General features: G+C 33.1%; 1 protein-coding gene across 1 annotated transcript; it reads left to right on the forward strand.

Moving 5' to 3' along the window:
- On the forward strand, positions 1-26,386 carry LOC123549737 (deoxynucleoside triphosphate triphosphohydrolase SAMHD1-like). Its single transcript, XM_053544949.1, has 15 exons — positions 1-71; positions 2,820-2,917; positions 5,600-5,760; positions 8,318-8,448; positions 8,880-8,950; positions 10,526-10,681; positions 15,726-15,773; positions 17,680-17,847; positions 19,639-19,730; positions 21,286-21,342; positions 22,075-22,252; positions 23,820-23,915; positions 24,276-24,365; positions 25,607-25,744; positions 26,286-26,386. The coding sequence occupies exons 2-15, from the start codon at positions 2,834-2,836 to the stop codon at positions 26,295-26,297; spliced, it is 1,482 nt and encodes a 493-aa protein (XP_053400924.1). The 5' UTR covers positions 1-71; positions 2,820-2,833; the 3' UTR covers positions 26,298-26,386.
- The last annotated feature ends 963 nt before the right edge of the window (positions 26,387-27,349 follow it).

Genomic DNA, 27,349 nt, shown 5'->3' on the forward strand with positions numbered 1-27,349 from the left:
GTTTATTAGTTTCGTATCGATTTCCTATTGAAATGGCTTTATTTGCACGCAATACACATTTAGGATTCAAGGTTAGTTATATTTTATTCTTAACTGCTACAAAACATATAATTGTTTTATTTGTATAATTGGCATAAATTATGTTTAGTGTTGCAGGTAACAATACGTAATAGGTAATGTGCAAGATGACATAATTGCAAAACAAAAAGACATTAAATATCTGTTTTATTTCTTATTTCCTCTATATGCATTGTTCAAAACTTTTGTGGTTTGGTACAAACTTTTAACTAGACCAAGTACAAAATGTTTACGCTTTTAACGTAATAGTTTCAATTTTTACGGATGGTTAAAGATATACCTTACGCAGTAAACTTTTGTTAATTGTTTAACAAGAAGCTTTATTGGTCCTATCTTGTAACGTGATACATAATGCTACGTGTATAGATAAGGCTTTTGTAAACATGTTACCGTATTGTCATTTTTAAGCTCACCTTAAACGCAGGTTAAGAGTAGAAATAATACTTTTAACTACTTCTCATGATTCTCCTCATCAAACTTGGTTTGTAGCATAACATTAATTTTCTCTCCCAAGTTACTCAAATGGAGAGTTTGGTCCCTGGATTAAAAAATAGGAATACCTGTAAACTACTTCTTTTCATAAACCGTTTGTCGGATCTTCATCAAACTTGGTCTGTAGCATTTCTGAAAGGTTTTCTCTCAATTTTATCCATAGAGGAAAATAGAGAAAAGTGGAAACTTCATAGATCGCCCAACACGACAAAAACGAAAATGTTGCAGGCTCGGTTTGATTGAGCATGTTCATGGATGGTAGTGGAAATGCATGCTACCGTCCACGCCCTCTAGCCCCGGGTTGAGCAGAACTCAACAGTTACACATGCTAAAAGTACAATAAGCAATTTAGAGACATCCATCCGCAGATGTATTCAAACGGCGGTGAACATGGAACCTTCAATGATACACGTGTTGAGGCGTGTAATTCCATGAAGAGCGGCGTTTGGTCCCCGGATAAAGTAAAGGGTTTGCTCAAAACGAGAAAACAATGGGCAACTTGACTGTTTAAAGGAATGCTAAATCTAAGAATAATATTGTTTTAATACTTCTTCTCAGAAACTATTTGCCGGTGGTCAAAAGCATCAGTATAGGGTCTTATCCCCAATGGTGGCACTTTACCACTTCATGAGTCTGATAAAGTTAAACACAGTAAAACTTTCAAATGACTTCTTCACATGAACCGCTTGATGGGTATTCACCAGACTTGGTCTGTAACATGCTTGTAAGATCATATCACAAGTTTATTTAAATACAGGATTCTGACCGCTTTCAGTGATCGCTGGAGATACATATCTTCTCATGAACCAAATGATGGATCTGCTCTCATATATTTCAAATTGTTGCGCTGGGCTGCTAGAGCTTAGATAGAAAAAAGAAAACATTTAACTGACTTCTTCAAAGGATTGATCTTTATGAGACATGGTCTGTAGCATCATTTATAATGTCCGTTCCCAATTTTGTTCACTTTTGCCAATGAGGGGCCGTTAGGGCTAGAAGTAGAACTATATTTTAACAGCTTCTTCTCATAAACTGCTTAATGTATCTGCATCGATCTTAGTTTGTAGCTTTTCACAAATTTGTTCAAAAAAGGGCAATTAGTCTCTTATTAATTAGTCTACGTTTCAGATATTATTTACTTCACAACAGCGAGTGTTAATTAGTGGTGTGTGGCGGCCGCAAAAAGTCGGCCCGACTTCATCTCGGTGTGGTTATATTTTCTGGTCCTTCGGGATCATTGCTTTCAACTCATTTACATTTGAAGATTGAATACTGCTTAAGCCGGTGCTAGGCGAGGGCAATTTTGCATTTTCCATTACTGTCATGAACAGACTAAATCAAATTAAGTTTTCACGTTTCAGATTTTATTTTTCTCTAAAACAGAAATACACTTTAACCGCTTGATAGATCTTCATCAAGTTTAGTCTGCAGCATAATTGTAGAGTCCGTCTTCACATAGTTCAAATAGAGCATTTAGCGGCTTTTTCAGGTAACAAAACAATAGAAATACCTTTAAACATCGGCTTCTCATGAAGCCATAGAACGACCTAGTTATGTAGCATTCTTATATAGTCCTATGCTGAATTTCAAATGAGGTTTGATCGTAGTTGTATTTTTATCTTAGGTACACGAGTTTCTGCGCTATTGTAGTTTACGTTGTAGTGCGGCTGTTTCTAAATAACATGGCATTCCCTTGTATATTCGTCCTTGTTCAACTTTCCCCTTCGGGTTCCTCCACCTCCCTCCCTCCCCCCGGACCCCATTTTGCCCTTTACTATTTCCTTCCCCTCCATCAATATTTTGCATGAATTAAAATTATTGTTGGATGTTGCAATCGTCGAAAATTTTATTACAGCTTTTTGTTTTGGCAATGCGTGGCTATGGGGCTATGTTTTGGTGTCTGTGCCTTCAGAGATGTACCTTTACCTATTATCTTTTGAATACTAAGCACCTTTTCAGGGGTCACAAGAGCTAAGAATAGCAATATCTTTACATTTACATGAATTCCCCGGAACTACTTGGTGGATCTTTATTTAACTTGGTTTGCAGCATAATTGTACGGCCGTTCTTTTATTTTTCAGAGATTAATCAAGGATTATTTAAATTGTAAGACATGACTACATCATATCGACGTTACCAAATATGAATTATACAGAAATCACTGTTTTCTAATATTACTGTTATTTTACGTCAGATTACTGTTTCATAGCTACATTGTTGTTTACAATCATTGTAAAAATTTCTTACAGTTTTTAACCAAGTAATGAGTGATACATATACAGACAACGATGCCTGTGCTACTTCAGAGAGCCGTGAAAAGGACGCTAAAGAATCGCGTATAAGAAAGGTAAATATTTGAGTTTTTTACACAGATGTTATAAACAAGCTACTGTAAAAGGTTACAAGCTTTAAATAACCCTAAAACACTGCAGCTCAAGATCTATAAAAACCTGTTATGTAACACCACTCAATCAGAAGACAAGTTTGCCAGACATAATAGGACATGAATATCTGCTGATGTTAGTATCAAGAAGAACCGACATGTCTTCGTGAAAGTAGGAAGCATATCAACAATAATTTTGCAATTTCCGCTGCAAGAAATAACTTGTTTAAAATCATAGATATTGACTCACGACATTGGTAATTCATGGCTAGTTGTTTATTGTGAGAACGTCCCATTACAAGATCAAATTATATGGTATTTTCTTTCCAAAGACACCTTATAAAAATGCTAGTTTGCAATGGTGGGCATCATAACGCTTTAAACGACAATATTTCGTTTGGATCTTAACAGATGGCCATGCAAACATATAGAATATTATTCGCCAGAAACATACAATCGTTAATAGCATCCCTCGTGTATTCTAACGCTCTATTGATAACTCTGGCCTGTCTGTAACCTGTCTGGTTATATTAGGCCAAATTCCATCAATTACAAGAATATTACGATCATCAGTTTACGTCCACGATTACAAATGCTTTGTATTTAGTGTCGGCGTCCGTTTCAGCTAAGCATCAAATCGAAGGTACGCCCATCTTGCTTATCCAATGCTCTTCACAATGACACATTTTACATTATTTCATTTAGATATGAACTCGTTTTGTGTAAATTGTATCTGATTATAACTGTTTCCATACTTTTATAAGAAGATTACAGTCATCAATTTACGGTCCTAGAAATATGAGCTTTATTGTTAAGGCTGTTCTGAGCTTTTTGTACGTTTTCTAAATGAAAACATGGGTGTTTTCTGGCATTGATACTAATTTGGTGATTCATTATGTTTATAGAATTGATGATTCCACGATTAATTAATTTGTTGTGGTATACTTGAATCGAATTCCCCAGTTCTTAAAGGCGGATGGATCTAAAATAGTTTTGTGATGTTGAAATTAAGTCTGAAAGGAAACTGCCATTCATCCACCTAAATTAAGTTAAAAATTGAGAAGAATGGCAACGGTTATGAGACATTTTTCTTAACACTTTTCTTTGAGTCTTAATTTCATCCTATTCAATCATACATACGTTATAGTTCAGTATTTTGCAGATAATACGGGAAAGACTTCAGTAGCTATCCACTTTGGGCCTTTATTGCTTCAACAGTCAGTATCCTGAAAAAACAATACTCGTCTTTTATCTCCAAAGCAACAGAAAATGCCACACCACATGTAATACATAGCTTTGCAATTTTTCAATATAGCTTTTCATTGATAAATTTTCCGCAGTTGTTTTAAAGCATTTTCACAGAATTTTCAAATTTACAATCCCTTGCCCCATTTTTTTTGTAAAATATTTACTTTCTTTTATGTTTATTACTGGACTTCCTCACACACTTTAGATTCTGTTAGACATCTTATTTCATGTGTTTGCGACAGACACTTTACGTGCAGTCATTAGTCGTATCACGTTAACAATAGCGTATTTTGACCCATATACGTTTCCCGAATAAAAGCATGGGTTAATTTTGTGGTAATTTATTATGTTTAATGAACTAAGGATTCCACGAATAAGTAATTGTTAATACTGAAATCGATTTTCCTAGCCTTTTCAACGCGGATAAAACTATAATATTACATGACGTATATGAAGCCAGCCAAACAAAAAGGGTCGTCCATCCATCTAAATTAAGATCAAATTTGCAAAAACAAAACGGTTATGAATATCTTATTAACACGAATGAGTTCGTCTTATTCTAATGCTATCAAATTATTCATACGTTACAGGCGACTACCTTGCAGATTATACATGAAAGGTCTCAATAGATGTGCAATTTACGCCATTTTATTTTAAAACTGATTGTTCTAAAAACCGATCTTTTAATCGTCTTTTCGTACAAAATAACTGAAAATGCCATACGATGAAGTATGTGATACATGAGCTGACACTTTTTCACATTGTTCTTACTTGACGCTCTTTCCAAATTTTAATCAACGCATTATTGCAGAATTTTAAAATTTACAAACCTTTGCCCCAATAATTTTTAGTCTTCATTTTTTTTTGATAAAGCATTTTAACATTCTGTTAATAGTTATGGCATTTGTGCGGACTTCTGTGAATAAGGTTATTTTCCATTTTTTAATTATGTGTGATTACAATCATCAATTAACGTCTTTGCTCGTAAGTGCCGTAAGTGCTTTTAACTTTTCAAACTATCACGGGCTTTCCCTCTTGCTTAGCACCACATGAAAAGTGCTCTTCAAAATGATACATTGTATATTGAAATGCACGTTTGCACTTGTGAGCATTATAACGTTTATTTACCACTCTGGAACGGCTATTTTCTACTTTGATTTTGATATTTTGCCACGTACTAGTATACTCAATATATTATTCGAAAGAAACATCCAGTTTTTGATTTCTGCTTTAGTACCAATGCTGTCGTGTATTCTAACGTTCTGTTAGTACTTTTCACCTGTCCCTGTCTATTGCGTAATTTAAACATAGTTATAATTTATAATTTGGTTTCCAAGATTTACCCTTCCGCTTATAAGTTTTATCAATTTAAGCATTCTCAATATCTTCATTTTTCAGATATTTGATGACCCTATTCATGGCCAAATGGGGTTTCATCCGTTATGTGTTAAAATAATAGATACCCCACAGTTTCAGAGGTTGAGGTATATAAAACAGCTTGGAACATGTTATCTGGTTTTCCCAGGTGCAAGCCACAACAGGTTTGAACATTCTTTAGGGTAAGTATGCTGATTCTACTTTTTTATAACGTCGCGCCTACACATTCCAGCTTTGATAGTGGAGGAATACCCCATGAGTAAATCCAACGAGCTTTCGTAAGCCAGCTTGATGGCTTCCTTACATGAGGAATTAAATTCCCCGACTTGGACTCGAACCCACGTAGGCAAGGTGAAAGTGATTCTAAGCCATCGACCTAAACCGCTCGGCCACGGAGGATAAACAATTATAGATTATTCTAACACGCGTACGGCCAGCAAATAGACTACATACATGAAGAGCAAAATCTATTTCTGGTTATTCTGCAATAAACCACTCGTGAGAAATGCTTAGGTGAGTTTCGTGAGAGCTCGATGTCTGGCGTTCGTCTGTTTGTCGTCTGTCTGTCAACATTTAACTTGTGTATGCGACAGAGGCTGTATTTTTCAACTGATCTTCATGGAATTTGGTCAGAATAATTACCTTGATAAAATCTAGGCCAAGTCTGAAATTGGGTTATCTGAGGTCAAAAACTAGGTCACTAGGTGAAATCAAGGAAAAACCTTGTGTATGCTATAGAGGCTTTACTTTTCAATTGATCTTCATGAAATTTGGAAAGAATTATTGCCTTGATAAAATCTAGGTTGACTTTGAACATGGGTTTTCTGGAGTTAAAAGCTATGTCACTAGATTAAAACAAAGAAAAACATTGTGTATGCGATAAAGGCTGTATTTTTCAATTGATCTTCATGAAGTTTTGTCAGAATGATTGCCTTGATAAAATCTAGGCCAAGTTTGAAAATGGGTTATCTGCGGTCGAAAACTAGGTCACTAGGTGAAATCAAAGAAAAAACTTGTGTATGCTATAGACGCTTTACTTTTCAAATGATCTTCATAAAATTTGGTCAGAATTATTGCCTTGATAAAATCAAGGTTGACTTTGAATATGGGTAATCTGGGTTCAAAAAGTAGGTTACTAAGTCAAATCAAAGAAAACGCTTGTGTATGCTATAGAGGCTGTATTTTTCCACTGATCTTCATGAAATTTGGTCGGAATGATTGCTTTGATAATCTCTAGGTCGGGTTTGAATATGGGTCATCTTAGGTCAAAAACTAGGTCACTAGGTCAGGCAAAAAATGTGTATGCGATAGAGACTGTATTTTGCAATTGGTCTTCTAGACATTTGGTCAGAATTATTGCCTTGATGAAAGCTAGGTTGTGGGCTGTGTTTGAATATGGGTATTCTGGGATCAAACACTAGGTCACTAGGTCAAATAAAAAAAACCTTGTGTATGCGATAGAGACATTTTTACAATTGTATTTTACAATTGATATTCATGTAATTTTGTCTGCATTGTTTAAAATGTTTGAATGAAAATGTTCTTAGTTCATCTAGTTTAAATTGTTTGATGACGATGACGATGATGATGATGAATATTGATGATTATAGTCGAAATGATAGATGAATGATGCTGATTGTAATGAATATTGATGAAAACGATTGATAATGATGATGATAATGATGATTGAAGATGTTATGATAATGATGATTTAGGATGATGATGTAGGATGACTGGTAAATGAAAGTTTTGATGAAAGACGATTCAAGTAGTTGATTGATGATGTATACTTATGAAGATTGATCATGTTAAATAATAACCGACGTCAGTGTCCCCTGGGGTTATAGAGGATCATCTTGATACACTCTAAACGCAACCCTGTGGCTAAGGTCACTTGGGACCATGCCTTTATTCTAATGCCAAGGCCATAACTAGTACTAAACCACTATTTGCCAGTTAACATGTCCGGGCAGTTTCGGGACTTTGGGGCAACTACCTCATTTCGTAAAGTCTGACAAAAAAACAAAATCTTCAATTTCACCTAATAAACATTTGTTCCAAAAAATTGATAAATATTTCACACAGTACAGACGATGAGTGCATGTCACATTATGATCACATTATGATCAAGTACGTTTTGGACACGATGGTCATAACTGCCAGACAAGGTTATAAAGCCCTTTAAACCCATGTCCCTAAATTCAATTGCAAGTTAGTTTCTTTTTTGTAGAAGTTGGTTAGTCTTGATCTAATTGTATCCATTTTCGGGACTATGTACCTTCGCACTCTTGCTCTCTAGCTCATACGTACGAATGGCTCGAGAAATTAAATTCTGTCTCCCCAGTGGTGTGGGAAATCGTACATCCAAATGACACTCCGCCAAATAATCGCGTTTTGTATTACTTGAACAATATTGTTACTGCATTTTATTTTTTCTCTGTAAGGGGAATCATATACGGATTTCTACATGCTTTCGTACGTATACAGTTCCTCTGTCCCAAGGAGCTAAAGATGAAAACATGTTCTTAAATACAACTCTCCGGGGAGCTATATCCGAAGGGAGCTATATAGTGTGTGACAATGCTACATGTTCAGCTTATATAAGATGATTTGTCAGCCTAGACTGTAAACAAAAATATCGGCTGTAACTTTTTACTTAAATTATATAAGAGAAAGTTCAAACGTCATTAATATCGTTGTACAAACTAGTTTGATATAAATGTTTTAACTAATTTACAGTGTGTGTCATTTAGCGGGACGACTGTTAAGAACAATTAAGGAACGCCAGCCGAACGATAAAAATGGCAGTGAATTGATTACAGACAAAGACATTTTGTGTGTAGAAATAGCTGGGCTTTGTCATGATCTTGGTAATAATGTGTTTTAAGTGTATCTTACACATCTTTAAATACAGTTCTTCTCCTTGTATGAGTGAACTTTGTCCGTCACAAGCATGGAGTGGTGATATTACCAGCCTGTAGTGATCTACAAAATCTACAATCTCTGCAAACTAGTATCACTTTTGTTCAACGTTTAAGTGGGGTGTTTTAACCAATTTGCTGAGCAAACGCCTCATTTATCATATATTATACTACACCTTCATATTTGAATATGATGCCTTGCAACATAATGAATTAAGCATAAATGTATTTGCTGTGGAAGTTATAAGTGCATAATTATAAGTACCGACATTGTTTATCAAAGTATAGAAAATGAAATAAGGATAAGTCTTTCTATCTTACCATTTTATAATTTTTGCAAAACTTCATCGCAATTAAAACATCATTTTCTTGTGTTACAGGACATGGACCATTCTCACATTTATTCGACAAAATGTTTATACCTAAAGTAAATTCAAAAAGTAAATGGAAGGTAAGAATTTTAAAGAAATTTGCACCATGAACATCTAATCTTAAATATAATCGGATGTACTCCAAACCAGCGAAAGGCTGTATTCTTTTCTTCTTTTTGCACATGGTCCTGTGCCATTGTTGTTAGATGCGTTGATATATTTCTGGTCCATTAGGGATCATAGAGTCCGTTTAACATAATGTGTTAAAGAGTTCCGATTAAGCCAGTACTGTGGGGGAGGGGGCGTGAGAGGTGATGCCCATTCCATTGCCTCTCATGAACAGACTCAATCAAACTGAGTCTGCTATTGTTTTTCATTGTTGCTCTCTTATATATTATTATCTTATACTATCACAGTATATTATAATTTCTTGTTAAACCCTATTTCCCATGTTTACTTTCTCTAATATTTGTCAAAGGTTTGAATATTAATTTAGGTCCGCCAGAATGAGGTAGATATCACACTTAGAAATTTTATTACCTTTATATCCCATTTTTAGTTACTTGCCATTAATGTTTAAATTCTAAACAGAAAAACATTTGGTGTTTATTAAATTACATTGAAAAATATGTTATCTTCCTATAGCAACAAGATTTGAAAAATGAAGAAATTACTCAGTGTGAAAATCATTCATGTAATAAGAATAAAATATTGGTATACGTAAATGTAAGAGACATTCGTAAATCCATTACATTAATAAAACCAGGTTGACCACTTTATAGAGCTGCTTAATTCTAATACCTGTCCATATAGATACCAAAACATATAATAAAATCTATAAAAAAAAAACAAATTTAGAAGAAACCAGAACAATTTCGGTTCAAATAAGTTTTGACAATGTTGTCTGTCTCAAAATTGGTAAAATGAGTATAAGCACTGAGTACACTGCAATGTTTTAATTAATCATATTAAGTAATTTTAGATTCCGATTATAGAATTTTTGAGGGACAAAATTGTATGTTTGTTGTTTTAGAAAAAGAGAAATGTCATTGTCCGTTACTTCAGAAGCATGCATCACAATATATTATATTACTATTGATAATATCAAAGAAAATTGTATTTTGAAAAAAAACAACAGACAAACTTTTTGCCAAGTTGTATTAACCTTTAGAAGATAGTAGAGCTTTGAAGTATGTTCGAGCATAATATTTACCACCTCTTGATGTCATTTGCTAAGGAATATGCCTTGAACACTGAAAATAATGCACATACTTAATATTCTCAGTTACGTATTGTTGTTTTTAGAGACACTTACCTGATTTTTTTGCATTCGTTAAACATCTTTTTAATGATATTAAAATTCAATTGATAAAAAGTATTTAAATTATCCAGCATCTAAGAAAGTTTTGTTATAAGCTTACATCATTTTTTCATGTGCAGTCATAAACTGTTTAAGAGAGCAGTCGTAGTTTCCTACGTAGAGTTATGTTTTGTTTATCAGAAACCGTCGATAAAAATAAACATTTTTTATTTCTTTTTTTTGTTTGCTTATAATTGAGTCCAAATAATACACAATCTACTTATATTTCTTTTATCAAAGAGATAAAGATTGATACAAATTAAACGTTTTAATTTAGTTTGTTTTTACAATTCAGCATGAAACAGCCTCGGTTATGATGTTTGAATACATACTTGAAGATAACAATGGCCAACTTTTAAAGGAATTTAAAAATCACTTGCCAGATTTCAATGTAAATGACATCGAATTCATTAAAGAGTTAATTTGTGGATGTGACGTTTCAGGAGAAACGGTACGTAAAATCACTCAGTATTATAATTATAATTTGAATATCACATGAGATATAATTTGATTCATATATGATGCTGCTGATGATAATGATGATGATTGTGATGATTTTTATTTTTCCAGCTTTTATATTAACTACATTGTCCATATTTCAAGCAAACTTTAGTTTAAGATATGTTTAAGTTATTGATTAAATCGCTTGAATTCCTCCATGTAGATCAATGGCAATGTATCAAGGTGGTGTGTAACGCTTCACGAAACCTTATTCTTGATAAATTATATCTGAGAGATATATAGGGAGATTCTTCCGCGCCCTTCAGTAATATCCCCACTCCATGCTTGTGACGGACAAAGTTCACTCATACAAGGAGAAAAAATCTTATCTTGAATCGAAGTCCTGCCGAATGTTTTGACACATTTCAAATCCAGGGTTATAAATACTTTTGATAGACAGGACAGCAGTAACTAAATTTGCTACATGTTGAAAGATTGAAGGTCAGTAATTAAAATTCTTCTTTGTTTCATATAAAAAATATAACTTCAGGTCGTCTTTACATATCTTTATAGAATATACCTATCTATTTTTCTTGAAAGGTCTAGCATAAATTAACGAAAAAATGAAAAGCTATAGGAAATTGAGTAGTTCCATGTGAAATGCCAGTCAGTTGTGGTATGCTACCCAAGAAATGGCACATATTTGCTCTTTTCCGCATAATAAACACCTATTTCATGTCATGATCAACAATTAGGTAAAATTTGCCGTCTTATCGGTAAAATTATCCCCCTTGAAATCACCTGGCAGTGCGATATCGATTTTTATCTGGTTGATGTTTTCCAATAGAAACAAAGAAGGAAAAAAAGTTTGAACAAATATTGTTTTAATTAGAATGAACACACAATATTTATTATCCTATTGAAGTGTTCGTCATTCTTTTCTCTTTACAAAGATATAAAAATTATTTATCTAAAATGAAGAATCAATGCTTCCCTTGGCGATTAAAAAACATCACTATCAGTCTCTGTTTACGGCATATAGTTACTGAATAAAATAAGTAAAAACCCATGATACGTATCTTATTCTTTTCCCTGTAGCCACTTTATTCATATATTGAGAATATTTATTATCCTATTGAAGTATTCTACAGACAATAAACTTTTTATATATGTTTTTCTTTTGAAATTATTTTAATGTCTTCTTGCTTCCCTAGACGTTTAAAAGTTGGTGATTTTTGTATTATTTCTTTATTTGCCGTGTCCGTGGTATTTCCGGACGCGTGCGGAAACGCACGAACCCGCCCGAAGTTTAGCTGCCGATGATACAGAAAATATTATTGTTACAACATAGTATTAAGTGATAATAATAGTGCGGGAATAACTTTAGTTATATTAAGGCGAACCATAGTTTTTGGGAATTACAAGATTACCGAAAAATAAATGTTACAGAGAAAGATGCTGACGTATCATGTTAATAAATAAAAAAAAAAAATAAGACCTGATGCACGTTGCAACTATATATATTTCTTTCTAAACCACTGTCTCGTATTTTAAAGCTTCGTTTAATTATACTTATATATACCCCTTAGTTTAAGTTTTAACCATAAATATGTTATAAAGAATTTATATAATGCAACATTTGAGTAAATTGTTTTCGGAGCCCCTGAAACAGCCATATTAAAGCGCTTTTCGATAGTTGTTTATTACCAATTAACAGCTTTTTGCAGGTTTATTGCTTATCAACACCTTTTTATTAGGGGATTAGGGACGATCAGGTCTTTTTATTACACAGATAAAAATCTTCTCGGTGACTGCGTAAGAGCATTTTGAAAATTGTAACATGTTTAATGAACGAGACTTAAATACACAATAAATATATTGTTTCATTTTCAAGTACAAATGTTGTTAGATACATAAGATAATGGGACAGTGATTGAGTATTTACTTGTATTTGATTAACAGTATTTTTTTCCTGAATACAGGTTAATTGTTCGATATTAAACACGTGTTAAAAGTTCGCCTAAGAGTGAAAATATTATAGTATAGAAGTTTTGTGACAACATTGTGAAAAATTGTCGTTTATTAATTTATAAGTTTATTCAAAGAAGTATAAAATACATTTTAAAATTTTTTTATAGCTCTTTGGTTTATTGTCTCTCCTGAAAATTATTATGTACTTTCTCTGCTCCAAATTATATAATGCTTTCATTTGCTGTAGGCATTGTATTTATGCAATAAAGCGAAATTGAATTGAACTGAATGTACGCACAGCTAATCTCAAGAAGGTATAGCACGCGCTAAAAGATATGAAAAATCTGTAATCCCCTGTTCATATAGTAAAAATATTCGTGATAGTTATTATGAATAACCTTTACACTACATTAGTGTCACTTTATCCTAAATCTTTTCTAAAAGACTTTTTCCTATGGTGTGCTTGTTTTATTCTTAGGTTTTCCACTTTTTATTTTAAAAATCTGACATTTATTAAATCAGTCAGCCAGTCCCTTTTGAGAAACCTTGAGAAGTCATAATTCGCACATACTTTATTATACAATGACTGGCTCGGGGGCAAATAGGTCACACTTCCAATTAACAGGCTCTGGTGTCATAAAAAGATACCGTTTACATTGTCAAGTATGTTTGCTAGTTTGTTTTTCTGTTCATTTTTCATCAGTTTGTGACAATATGTTTTTCAAATGTTCATTTCATAGCAAAATTAATATTAACAAGTTAAATATGATTAATAATAATAATAAAAAACGCATTTCACATCTATTTATAATAACTGAAAATGAAATTGTCAAGTTTGTAAGCACTTTTAAAAAATATATTTTTTTTCCTGCTTTCTATTTTTTAAGATAATAGTAGTTTCATGTACATGTATGTTATGCTCGCCTAATATACATGATTTTGTGTATTTATATTTGTTTTTATGTCTCAGTTTCTTTAATGTAAAATATAAAGAAGATAATATAGTGTTGATCATATTTTCATATACTATGCCAAAGAAGTATAAAACACTTTTTTATAGCTCTTTGACTATGCAAAATAAAAGAATAAATAACGTAGTGTCTTCTTTTTTCCGTTCCGTATTTTACATTATTGAAAAACAGAATTAAACCAAGTTGATGACTATATTTGCTGTTGTTGTTTTACTTAAAATTGGTGAAAAATAAATCACCCTTCCCACTACGTTTTTACAGGAGATCTCTAATCTATAATCCTTGTTTTTTATGATCGGCACCTCCCGTGATACGATAAGCGGAGATAGCCGAACCATAACGATCTAAAAAATATCCGATAGTGATCGATATTTAGCTAGACGGTCGAAGGGAGACAACAAGGTATAGCGTTGATCTCAATAAACAAGGAAAGATAATAGAATCGATTTTTGCCCAATTCTTCAGTATGTTCGATCTGCAAACCTTGCCATAAATTATGTGGTGTATAAACATGAAAATCGTCTCATTTCATGCAGAATGTATTCTAGCAGTGAAAAATATGATTAAAACACTGATTCTACACTAATTTGCGCAAAGAAAATAGGAAAATTAGGATCTTTATTTATCATGGACTTCTTTTTACTACGGAAGCACATTTTAGACCGAATTACTGACTTTATTCCTTAATTAAATATAAACAGTCTTCTCAATGCTGTCAAGCATTGCCAAGTCCAGTTTTTAAAGAAATAAATTAGTATCCTTATATTCAACCACAAATCGTAGGAATCATAATCTTTTAGGAGAGATATTCGTTTAACAAATCGATTCGATGGGACGTCTAAACTGACAGCTCAAACAGTGGCATTACCATTACTTTAATAAGGTTCCAAAAAAATCATGAGAATGGAACCAAAATGTCAAGAAAATCGCAATGAAATAAAAACAGCACCTGACTTTCAAATTATGAAGAAGAAAACAACACTTTAACTCGAAAAAAGAACAGGATGTCCTCTTTTCTACCATTATCTTACTAGCACGAACGTGCTGCTTGTTTATCTATCCATGTGTAGATTTGTTTTCTCATCATTGTTTTTAGCTTGTTGACGAATCAGCTACCTAAATGTAGTTCATTCTACGTCATTTACAGCACGCCTAAAACCTCGGGCGTAAGGTGAAGTTTTTCAAGCACCGGTTAAAACACCACAGTCCGGTATGAAAGAAAAGGTTATCTAACATCAGTATTAATCGGAATTTAACCTTAACCCTTCTAAATTTCTGAAATGGATTGGTCCATCATTCAATTTGGACAGTACCACTTACTATACAAAGGGATGTTCACTTAAAAATTACTGATTGAAAAGCGAACGTAGCAGTTCATGATCAGCCTGCACGGCCTTATAATCTTGGTCTGCACTAGTCGCAAAGTAAAACCACATGCCACCAGCTGGCTAAAGGTGAAATGTTCTATCTCATAATTGAGAAAAAGGTCTTATAACTCTCTAAACAGATTAAGCAATACTTGTTATATTCCTTACGACTACAAAAAAAAGATGTATACTGTGTGGAATAAAGTCTAGTCCAGTAAGGCTTACAGCTAGGGTTGACCCTCTGCATCCAAAAGTTTTAATGCTTTTTATACAGTATTTTTGACTGAACAGTGTCACTGAATTTGACGTTTGCCTTGAGAAAAGATTTATCACTCAACCATACAATAAGGTCATAAAATCAAAATAAATGTTTTTGGTTTTGAAAATGACGTAACAAAGTGTGCTCAAGCAATGAGAGAATTTGTAGCTGTAAGACGTGTTCAAGTATTTCAAATGGGTCAGACATAATCCCTTTCGTGATCAATACCTTTATATTTATAAAAGCCTGTTATCTTCTCTGTTTCACCTGATCTGTTTATATTCTTGCAAAATACAATCAGAATGATATAAACTTTTGAAAATTTAAGCAAATAAAACTTCTTAAAGCGTTACACGCCACCACATTGTGCTTAATACATAACTCGTATTAAAGATAAACTACGTTCAAACAAATTAGAGCTATGTTTTGTGTTTTTCGTTAATTACTATAGAAGAATAAATGCCAAAACATACTTGGTTATTTCAGGAATGGCCTTATAAAGGAAGAACGAAGGAAAAAGCCTTTCTGTACGAGGTAATACTCCTCTACGAGGAGCATTTGTTGTAATATTGCACATACGTAAGATACATAGCATTGCATTACGAAACGGTCTTTATGTAATAATCTAAATGCGCCATAGTATTATGAGGTAATATTTTCAATGTTTTCATTTGTTACCAGGCAATTGAAACTGGTAAGTAATGTTTCTGAGTTAATTATTGCATGTCGGAAGGGGCTTTTATGTTGAACAGGAGTTTTACTATGTTTTCATACTACTCAAAAGGGGTACATTTGAATAGTTAATAAGTATCCTTTCAATGCAAACTAAATTTGACTTGCTTTTTTGCTTCCAGATTATCTTTTTGCAGATTTAATTAGAACGTATGAACGTTTTAAAACGCTGTAATTTTTTCAAAACTAATCATGATTCAAAATTACATTAGCCATAGCATTTAGACACTAAGCTTTCAAATGAAGCTACGCAACTTTTATTTGCGAAAAGTTTCATTCAGCATGTGTTTAGAAATGTGTCCTTGTGGTTATCTAAAGTCGATTAATTGATCATATATTTTTGTTAATTAAATTAATATTGCTGAAACGAGCGTATGTAGGTTTAGTTTAAACTGACAAAGAAGAATCTGTTTGCAATCACAATTGTTCAGAATTTCAACGATATTGACTGAGTTAAGAAATCTGTTAGAATGCTTCGGAATATTTGGGGTTAATTATTGTTTTGCGTTTGTGCTAAAGTACAGTTGAGGTACTATCGGAAGGTGGAATCTTAGCCTTTGCAATAGCATGGCTTTTATATTAACATTTTCAAAAACCATATTTTACTACATTAAAATCTTTATTTCTACAACAGCTTGAAAGTCTATTAAGTCCATTAAAAAAGTTGAAGACTGTTGATTTTTATAAATGTTTAAAATTGAACAGTAATTACATGTACCAAGTAGGGTATTAAAGGTGAATGGGCGTGTGAGTGTTGACTAAACTTTTTAATTGATCTGTATTACAATAGAAATGGTAATGCATAGCAACACTGCACGAATGGTCTTATTTGTTAAGTCTTGTGCAGATGTAGATAAACAAACAAAAAACAAGAAACGTACGTGCATTGTTGCTATTCTTTCTATAAAGCATCACAGTAACTAACAATGAGACTTTTGTTATATTAACCGCTATGTTTTTTTCTTCTTTTTTTTTTCTTTTAATTTTAATTTTTACAAGACCAACCGTATTAAAGAGGAAACATATACTTTTAGATAAAAAAGATTAATAGATGCATGTGGTGTTGTCTAGCATGAATATACCCAATTTTAGGACATTTAAAATATTTAGGCAGTTCCAGTAGCGATAGATGGTAAACATTTCTTATAACGACTTAATAGAATTTATGGTATTAATATTGTTGAAAAGACGACACCTTTCAACAGCGTTAAAACAATATTCACACATTTTGCTTAAATTCATTACAATCACTGAATATAAACAAGTCTTCTTTCAGACATTACAAGAATACCTTGACTCTAAAATCTAGATAAAATACTGAAAAGTCCCGTATTTTACCTTCCAAAATCCCGTATTGTATTTTCCGTATTGTACGTTGCCGGACTACTTTCATTAATATGCCTGAACTGACACAGTTATATAAAAAGCGCACACAAAAACATCACTCATTTCATTTTAACATCAACAAACATTTAACATTTCGTTCAATTACAAATAAACAAACTAAAAGATGGAGGTATATAATAAAAGGGTAATTACAACAGTAGCTAAATTTGGGATTTTGTATTCGACTCTCGTGGATTTTGCAAGGACGGGTCACACTCGGCGAATGCGCGTCTCGTGAGATCCGATCTGGCAAAATCCACTCGAGTCACAGACCGATCTACTGTTATAATTACCCTATTATATCTTAATTATTCCTTAACAGGTTGTAGCAAATAAATCAAATGGCATAGATGTAGACAAGTGGGATTATCTTGCTCGTGACTGCTATATGCTAGGAATTAGAAATACTTTTGATCACAACCGATGTATTTCAAATGCAATGGTACTTAAGACGACTGGGGGTCGTAACCAAATTTGCTACAGAGACAAAGTAAGTTGAAAGCCTTTTTTTCTTATTGCTTGTCTTAGTTATATATAAAAAGTATGTATATTGAAATCTGACTTGTAATTACGTTTTGCAAAATAGGAAACCATTTTAAAAGTACACTTGATTAAACAGAACGAAGACTCACATATTTCTTCCCCATATATATCACAACGATATATAAAAAATGTACATGTATTACATAAATGGCGGAAGGTTAATACAAGAAGCAAAGATAAAGTATAAAGGTTATGGAATATGTGTACAACAAAACGTATAAACAAACATTCGATAATGTTTTTGATGAAGCCTAGTAGAATTCAAAAGTAGATCGAGCCATGTTTCATATGTGTTGTATGTACTTTTAAATCTGTTTAAATCAGTTTGTTAAAAAGAAAATGGTACAAAAATAGTATACACTTATTTGCAAAAGAGAAGATAAAGATATATATGTATTTAGGGAAATTTTATTTCAGAGAAAGTTTTATTTCGGAGGATAGTCTTCTAAGGTCAGAGTCATAGTATTCATGCTACTGATGCCCGCTACTATTACTTTGTGTCCCGCAAAAACTGAAGAGGCTCAGCATAAGAAGGCTTGTGACTTTCTGCGGGTCTGTTGCTCATGGATCAATGCCACAGTGACGTTGAGTTTCTAATATTTTTCGAGATATTTTTGCCTGCGGCCTTTCAATTCTAAGGGATAATTTACTTTAGTCAATGTACTCTATTGTTTTAGGGCAATAGGTCTAGGTCACAATATAGAATATATAACATACTCATTTGCCTTTGATATGCCATCGTGGCAGCATATGCGTTTTACATATAGCTCTACGTGTTTTATGTGTTACTGTTAAACTTTTAAAACTTTTTAGTGATAAATATCCTACACGATAAAGAAGGTAATGTCGAAGGTAGTTATAACTACTGAGATAATATATTTAATGCTCTTCTGTGAAATGCTGAAATTTATCATTGAAAAAAAATTGATATTTTCACTGTTTCAAACAGTGAGAATATCATTTTTACTCTTTTACTGGTAAGGAACTACATTTGATTGCGAAATGATATGAATTATAAAGGATAGGAATTTCCTTGCAAAATATTCTTCAGTAAGGGTAAAGATGTATTAAAATAATAAAAGGATCATAAATATTTACAGTTTATCATTATGAAATGTAAAAGAAATCAGGAAACGTAATAGAACAATTTATAGTTTTTTTGTACAAAGACATCCTGACGACACGGCATTATGACGTTATGATGCGATACAAGTGACGTTGCGCTGACAAACTGAATATAATTTGATTAAAAATATTAAAAATGCATAAAATGAATAGAACATTTGTTTGTTCCAGTGTAAAATCTAAATATATTTCACTCTTGAACGCCATAATTTACATTTTCACACGTGGTTGCGCCACTCGTGATAGTGCGTTATAGTGTTCTTTCGGTGAAATATATATCGATCTTACACTAAAACAAACAAATATCCTCTATCTGCTCTGTGAACTTTGGATATTTAGTTTAGAGACAGCGCAGCGGTCCCTACTGTAAGCTAATGAATTGAGCAAATTCCGTGTCGATTTAAAGAAATCGCTCTTTACTTACAATTGTCTGATATGAGTTAAATCACGAGTCCTCATTTACTTGCGAGGAACGAGTCAGCGATAGATCAGCATATAGATATTTGTTTTGTAAACTAACAACCATTAAAAACCCGTACAACTTGAAAAACGGACTAACAATTGAAAATAAGATTAACTCTGTAAAATTAAAAGAACGGTTCATTGATTACAGGAAGCACCGAACTTGTATGATATGTTTCACACAAGAGTGAATTTGCACAGAAAGGCTTATCAGCATAAGACCCATAATATAATTGCAAGAATGTGAGTATCAACATTTCACCATCATATAACACGAGTGCTTATAAATCCGGCTTCGGCAAAAACACAATTCTCATTCAATTTTATTATCAGCTCATCTGAGCCATAGGCTCATGGTGAGCTTTTGTGACCACTTGATTCCCGTTGTTAGTCGCCTGTCGTCCTTCCGTCAACACTTTCTAAAATTAGTCTTCTTCTTCAAAACCACTGGACAGATTTACATCAAATGTCACAGGAAGGGTCTATGGATGATCCCGATCAAACTTGTTGAAAGACTTGAATTCTACACAGATCTCTGGCAACGCAACCTATAGAAAAAACTTAAAACGCTTTTTCCTTGTCCAAAACCGCACTGACCTACATTCTTGCTTTTTAAGATACAGCGATGAGATGAGACACAGTTTTGCACACCGATCTTAAAACTGACTTTTAGTGACCATGAATGTGATCGACTGACCTACTTTCCTAAAATTTAAGAATCAGTTTGACAATTGAATTAGCTCACACAACTGGAAAAAGATTTCAATACCTACTTATATTTGACATTCTTACCTGATATCTTACACATGCCAATGTAGCTCAGATTACACAGGTGAGCAGTCCTTAGTCATCATGACCCTCTTGTTATTGACAACTCTCAAGTTTGTTGATTTTTCAGGAAAGCCTTGTATTTATCTTGTATTCAAGTAATAGGTAACATGCTAATGTTTACTAGTTATTAGATATGTGCCTTTTCTTGCCAACGTTACATTCGGCTAAATTGTTTATGGATTTCCTCAGGAAGAAAAAGAAATGTTCTTGAAAATAATATTTCAAACTGAGCAAAACATAATTTTATAAAATCAAACCGACGGACAAAATGCTTGGTCGAAAAGATGGGGTTTCCGGTGAAGGTATTAATAGAGGTACATTACACCAAAAAAAAAAAAAAGAATGGTATAACCCCGTTTTACAGTAAATTCGAACACAAAATTGTTCCGCAACATAAAACATGGCATTGCTTTCTTTTTGGTAAATTGTACGGATTGCTTTTGAACGATGTAAGTCGAAATTCGGTATGTGCCACTCCAATGTTTTAAACACGTTTGATATTTATCACAGGCACATTTTAGTACTGGTTAGCACTGTACACATTTGTGTTTATCTTAGCTACTAAATGTGTTGAACAAATGTGCTGATACTCAGCAAAATGTTTTGTAAAACAGGAGCAAAATTTTTACTAACTTCGTGTGTAACCATTTTATTGAAAATTGTCAATATTCTGAGTTATATCACATTGATCAGTTCGTGTGTATTCCCATATAGTATTGTCTACAACAACGCTGCGGACACAAGAACCTTGCCGGCTGAAGTAATCCAGATCAAGCGTAATGTAGAGATTACCATTGAGATCAAAATGAAATGCGTATGGAGTTTATCTAAGAAATCATTTATAACCCAAATATCCATAATTGACTAATAATTTAGTCTAACATTAATTATAATGAGCACGTACAATTCCTGGTTTGCTTTTGCTATGACAAGAATTCGATTTCCTTTCGTGTTGATTTCCTTTCAGGGTCAGTGATGCTTTAATTGCAGCAAATGATCACATACATTTTTGCGGAAAAAATGGGTAAATAATTTTGTAAAAATTGAAACTTGAATCGGTAATTATGAACTGCATGCTACGTTATAGTATTTGGTTATTATTCCATACCTTGTTGTCAGTATGAAATTTTATACTTAATTTAAATGTTATATGCATACATATTCGAAACCAGGGGCCGTATTCATAAAGCATCTTATGTATAAGTATAAAAAATTGATTTTTTACTTAAGTATTACTTAGGTAGGAATTTTTTTTTACTTAAGTATATTTGTTATTCATAAAACAACTTAATAAGTAATTCTTTGCTTTTATTGTGGACGAAAACATTAAAAAAGACAACATTAATTTCAGACAGATACAACATGCACAATTATGTTTAAAGTGCTTTTATCTGAAAAACAACACTTTAATCGTACTCACGAAGCCATTTTTGTTTTCTGACTTAAGTCATTTCTTACGTATCTTAAGTTTAAGCTGTTTTATGAATAGGACTTAAGTTTTTTACTTAGACTTAAGCTGATATTACCACAAACGTAAGTAAAATCTTCAACTTAAGTCAAAACTTATACTTAAGCTGCTTTATGAATACGGCCCCAGATGTAAGTCTAGTTTTAAAAGTCAATTTATTCTCACAACATCGAGATTTAGTAATATCAAATGAACGTCAAGTCTATCATGAATATTCTCGTTTAGTATAATAAAGAATAAATCGATGACGTGTTATAGCTATGAGTCTTGTTTTACAATATTTTACAGTGAAAAACGACGTATGTCAGAAGCTATAAATGACATGACAGCTTTCACTAAATTGACGGACAGCGTTCTTCAAATGATACTACTGTCGACATCACCTGACTTGAAAACGTCAAAAGACATTCTCAACAATATCATTAATAGGAAAATATACAAGTTTGTTGCACACACACAGGTTCAGGTAAATGTTTACCCACTATATATGACGTTCATTGACAAGCTATATTAGAGTCAGGGCCACCATGACTGAGTGGTTAAAAATACTGACTTCAAGTCACTTGTCCCTCGCCAATATGGGTTCAAGCCCCACTCGGGACGTGGAATTCCTTATGCGCGGAAGTCATCTAACTGACTTAGGGAAGGTTGTTGGTTCTACAATAAACTAATGCACGGAGGGGCACCAGGGGTCTCCCTTCACCATGAAATGCTTGAAAGTCGTCATATGACCAATTACTGTGTTGGTGTAAAGTTAAACCCAACGAAAACATTTAGCGGAGCACGCGCGTCTAGCGTTCGATCCGTCTAATACTATTTTCTTGAGGCATTTGTTCGACCGACTTAAAAATATCCAGTAACCTAACATTAATGTTTATTATCAAAATGCAAATGTCACAACTGGAGGTAAAACGGCCGTGTTTTCAGAGCGGCTTCTAGGGGTATCAGTCATCTTCAGCGGTAGCTCTGATTTTGATAATGTTTGTTAGATCGTTTGGGCAATTGACACATACCGAAATATTCTTGATTTTATATGCTTTGGTCCAAACGTAATTATTATATAGATCTCTATGTTGTACATCATCTAAATGAATTCTGACTCGAAGGATTCATCTGGATAAAATGTTTAACCATATTTCACTTTTGTCATAATCATATCTATGATTTTGTTAAATGCATAAAAATTTAATGATCAAACATGCTTTTATTCAGTGTTTTAAACAAGAATATGCCTGAAAACATCTTCAAAACACTAAATAGAATCCTAATTCCTAAGCTTGCTCAGAAATAATGTAAGGTACAACACTCTTCACGCCCGCTTAAGCGGAAGTCTGTTATTCAGAAATATTGAATGGACGGAAGAATAATATTTCTACTGAAGGATAAAACATTGCTATAACCGTCGTTTAATAAAAGAAATCTAAATATATTTTGAAACATGCAATTATGAAAAACATCGACAACGATCTTGAGTTGTGGTTAAGGAAATCACGACCGAAGTTGAGATTTTGTTCAAACACGTGTTTTTGCATATATTTTAAACAAAGAATGTGCAATTTTACTATCACACTTTATCTGGCGTGACAGATTTATTTCAACTAGGCGTAAATGAACTCAAACTCTTGCGACGTTGAAAAATAAAGAGTTCTGTGACCAACTTTAAAGAATCGATTTGTATTTCATTTAGAATATTTTGTCTCATACAGGAGAGAATAGTTTCTAATGACTTTATTTCCTCTATGTATGCAATGTTTTGTAATAATTCTATAACAAATACATATAAAAATTAAGATGAATATTGATGGACCAAGAATTTTTTACTTAGAAAATATTTGTACAAATGTAATATTAGGGTGACAATTTTGGACATCTAGTTAATACTCTCTGTCTAGAGAAAATAGAAACTACTTTGAATAACAAAGACGACAGAACTAAAATACAATGATTATGCTTGTACACATTCCGAATACATCGGCTTTAACAAATTTTGTCTGCGATATTAGTATCATTTTCTCTGTTTGTCTCTCGTATAGCCTGAAGTGGCAGAAGACGGAATAGCTAAATCAATATGGAGCGAAATACCAGGTGAATCAAGGAATGGAACAGATCTGGAAGACATTGTTATTGATGTACGTATTGAAATAATAAGGTAGTTAGGATAATTTAATCCAATGGATAACGATAACTGAATGCTGTGAAAGCCCATACCTCATCAAATTCTAATTGCCAAACTTACTTTATAAGAAGATCCTTGAAAGCATAGAATACGAGCAAACAAAGCGATAGATGACTGGGTTTGTGAGGAGAGATACTAACACCATCACCTACTTAAGTCGAGTTCACAAGTTCATATTTGTGCTTTACATACTTTACATTGTGAAATCATTGTGTGGGTGGTGGTTCGATTCAATACCGGAGTTAACTTTAATTTACACGCTCCTGTGACCTTGGTACAAATGAGGTTTGCATTATTGTTATTATTGTTACAGTTAGTGCGTCTTGACGGACAGGATCCTATCGGGAATATACAGCTTTACCGGAAGGACAATCACAAGACTTTCGTATTGAAAAAGGAAGAGGTAAAACACATAATGTTTTACATATTGAAGGCAAATATTAAGTTGTACACATTCACCGTTTAACCAGTGTGGTTTCATTTAAGAAATAATAAGTTCCCAAACATGGTTTTTCGTAGAATAACCCGTGTTTTAAATTCTTATGCGTAAGAATATATCACGATCGTTGTAGGCGTGAGTGATATATTGTTTCGCATAAGAACGAAAAACTCTGTTATTCTGTGAAAAGTAACACTTTGGAACTTATTATTTCGATTCTAGCACGACATACTAGTATTAACAGTGTTAGAAAAATTAGTAACCACTTTTTACGATCGCGCTACGCATCTGGATCGGATGACGTCATGGCTCGCGAGTGGTTTATTGCAGAATAACCCGAGATTTTTTTTCTTTTTCATTTAACGTTATACCGATACATGATAGGTCATATGGCGACTTTCCAGCTTTTTTTTAATGGTTGAGGAAGACCCCAAGTGCCCCTCCGTACATTATTTAATCACGAGCGGGCACCTGGGTAAGCCAGCTGGATGGCTATCTCACATGAAGAATTTAACGCCCCGGGTGAGGCTTGAACCCACATCGATGAGGGGCAAGTGATTTGAAGTCAGTAACCTTAACCACTCGGCCACGGAGGCCCCTGAATAATTATAGTTTGCTCAGTAGAACTGTTGATGTTTCCATTATAAGACATTTCATCCAGGCCTGCTTCACAAACGTTCATTAAATTTCTCCTGAGTATGGACTTATAAAGCACATTTATTTCAAAGGATATAGCTTTTTTTTTTCTTTTTTTTTTAAAGTGTTTTCAACTCGATTTTATGAAGTACTTTACTTTTATTCGGCTCTGGTTAAAAACAAATAAGTTAAAACGAGTCTACATGTACTTGAAATGATATTCTCCCAAGTTCTTATTTTGTCTTTGGCAGGTTAAGTGAAAAAGGCTCCAGAGTATTTTGAAATTTTGAAAGTTCAATTAATGATTTAAAGTATATTTGGCCCGAAATGATTAAATCAAGTAAGCTTAGTATTTTCGTATTTTAAAATGTGTAATGTTGTTGATTTTGACAGGTATGCAGAAATGCTATCACCAACTGTATGAGTAAAAGCAACAATTAGCTATAGTGACAGTTGGAACACCTTATAAATTATATTCATAAATACAAGTGTGAACATGACTGCATAGATATTTTTCCAGTATGTATATAAGGCAAGTCCAAGTAGAATTCATCTGATGATATTTACAGGTTTCGTATCTTCTGCCTCCTCTAGAGATACAGTATGTCCGTCTATACTGCAAAAAACATGATCCGACGCTCGTGAATATCCTTAGGGAAGCATTTTGTAATTGGTGTGTCAGAAAAGGGCACTGTATGGAAGAGAAGGTATTACTTTTTATACCAGCTTCGTATTCATTTGAAATACAAGTAATGTTTTTCAACAGGGTCAATGAAATTGTTTACGTTCAGTGTTTTCGATTTGATCACAATACATTTTACTGGTGTAAGTTATGATTTATTCCAATTTCCTTATAAAATATAAAATAGAAAAAGTGGAAACTTTACAGGTCGCTCATGTGTCACATATAAAGTCACATGTCAGTGAAAGATTGATTCTATTAGCAAACTTACGTTTTCGTGCTAAAAGAGACTTATGGACACAACATATCAATCAATATAAATATTTGCATGATAAAAACTAGGTAACTTTTGCTAAGACAATATAAGATACTAAGCTTGATTGTAGGTGTCAGTTTTATAATTTTTCAGTCTTGTTTCTTATCCATAATTATCCGATTTTAAGCAAAAGTCAAATTAACATATGGAATATCAATTCATTTGTTTTACACAGTTGTCAAGTGTTTAATGAATTGAAGTAATATTGCTGTTAATACACACTTTGAATGTGTTTTATATACAATTTTAGGGTGAACAATAACGATGACGAAGATAAACGTTTACCTCACGACAACAGTAACGATTTATACATCAGTGTAAATAACTATGCCATTAAAGTGATCAACTTTTTCAGAATCGTTGTTCTTTAGTTAGTAGTTTCAAGTGTCTTACATGTAGGGTGTTTTAGCCTTTTATGTAGTTGTCTTCACCCTGTCCCTTGAATATTGGTAAAATGTATGTTTACAATATAGAGATTAGGATATTCAGAATGCCAAATTGTCTTGTAATTGGGTCTTACAAAAACAAGGTACAATTAAAGCAAAATTTAAGAAGTCGTAATTACATAATGTATAAAAAACATCAGTTGCTTAGACAATATCTAAAACGTCTAACCCTTTGTGTGTGCAATGCATGTAGTATTTGACTTACAGAACAATACCTCAATTTATGCACAACTGTGCATATGTTGCCTATAAAACTATTTCTCTGTAGACAAATTGCAGGCTGGTGACATCAACGCAGCAAATGTTAGATTCTTAATGTTTTATCAATTGACCGTATATTTAGAGAATGACAGCAGCCATAAGCAAGACGCAACAAGGAAAGAGTATTAATTATTACGTTAACAAAAAAGAAAAAGCGTTTTACCTATTATGTCTGTCACACCCGTCACAATAACTTAATAAGTATACGATGAAAACTAAAACACGATTTTGTTGGAAAAGACCGCATTCTCAGACTTTCGGACACGTGAGACTATGTTTCAAATAAATTCCCCATTTATACCACTCCATATATTTAAAATTGTCCAAACGTGAACTACCAAGGAACATGTTTTTTTTCAAAATCCATTTGAATACTATTTGTTTTCAATGGAAGGAAATATTGTCTCAAGCGATGGCTGCGTTGAAAATAGTCAAAACAAAACATAACACAACCCACCCTGAAATTAAATTTTGCAGAATTTTTTATCGTGTTGTTTAATCATCTACCACTCTGCGTACTGTGTCCACTAAAATGTCTTCCCGTGCGTGCACTCAGTTTAGCCTATAAATCATAATCACCAGCCCTCTTCATAGTGTTTATAGTTTG

The sequence above is a fragment of the Mercenaria mercenaria genome, chromosome 6 (genome assembly GCF_021730395.1).
Source record: "Mercenaria mercenaria strain notata chromosome 6, MADL_Memer_1, whole genome shotgun sequence".
In the NCBI taxonomy this organism is placed as follows: Eukaryota; Metazoa; Mollusca; class Bivalvia; order Venerida; family Veneridae; genus Mercenaria; species Mercenaria mercenaria.

What these genes read in the sequence shown, in the direction of transcription:
- LOC123549737 (XM_053544949.1), top strand. Translation starts at nt 2,834, where the DNA reads ATGAGTGATACATATACAGACAACGATGCCTGTGCTACTTCAGAGAGC. An exon ending in ATTCAAAAAGTAAATGGAAG is followed by an intron (nt 8,951 to 10,525) that starts GTAAGAATTTTA and finishes TTTACAATTCAG; the next exon opens with CATGAAACAGCCTCGGTTAT. An exon ending in TTGCACACACACAGGTTCAG is followed by an intron (nt 22,253 to 23,819) that starts GTAAATGTTTAC and finishes TCTCTCGTATAG; the next exon opens with CCTGAAGTGGCAGAAGACGG.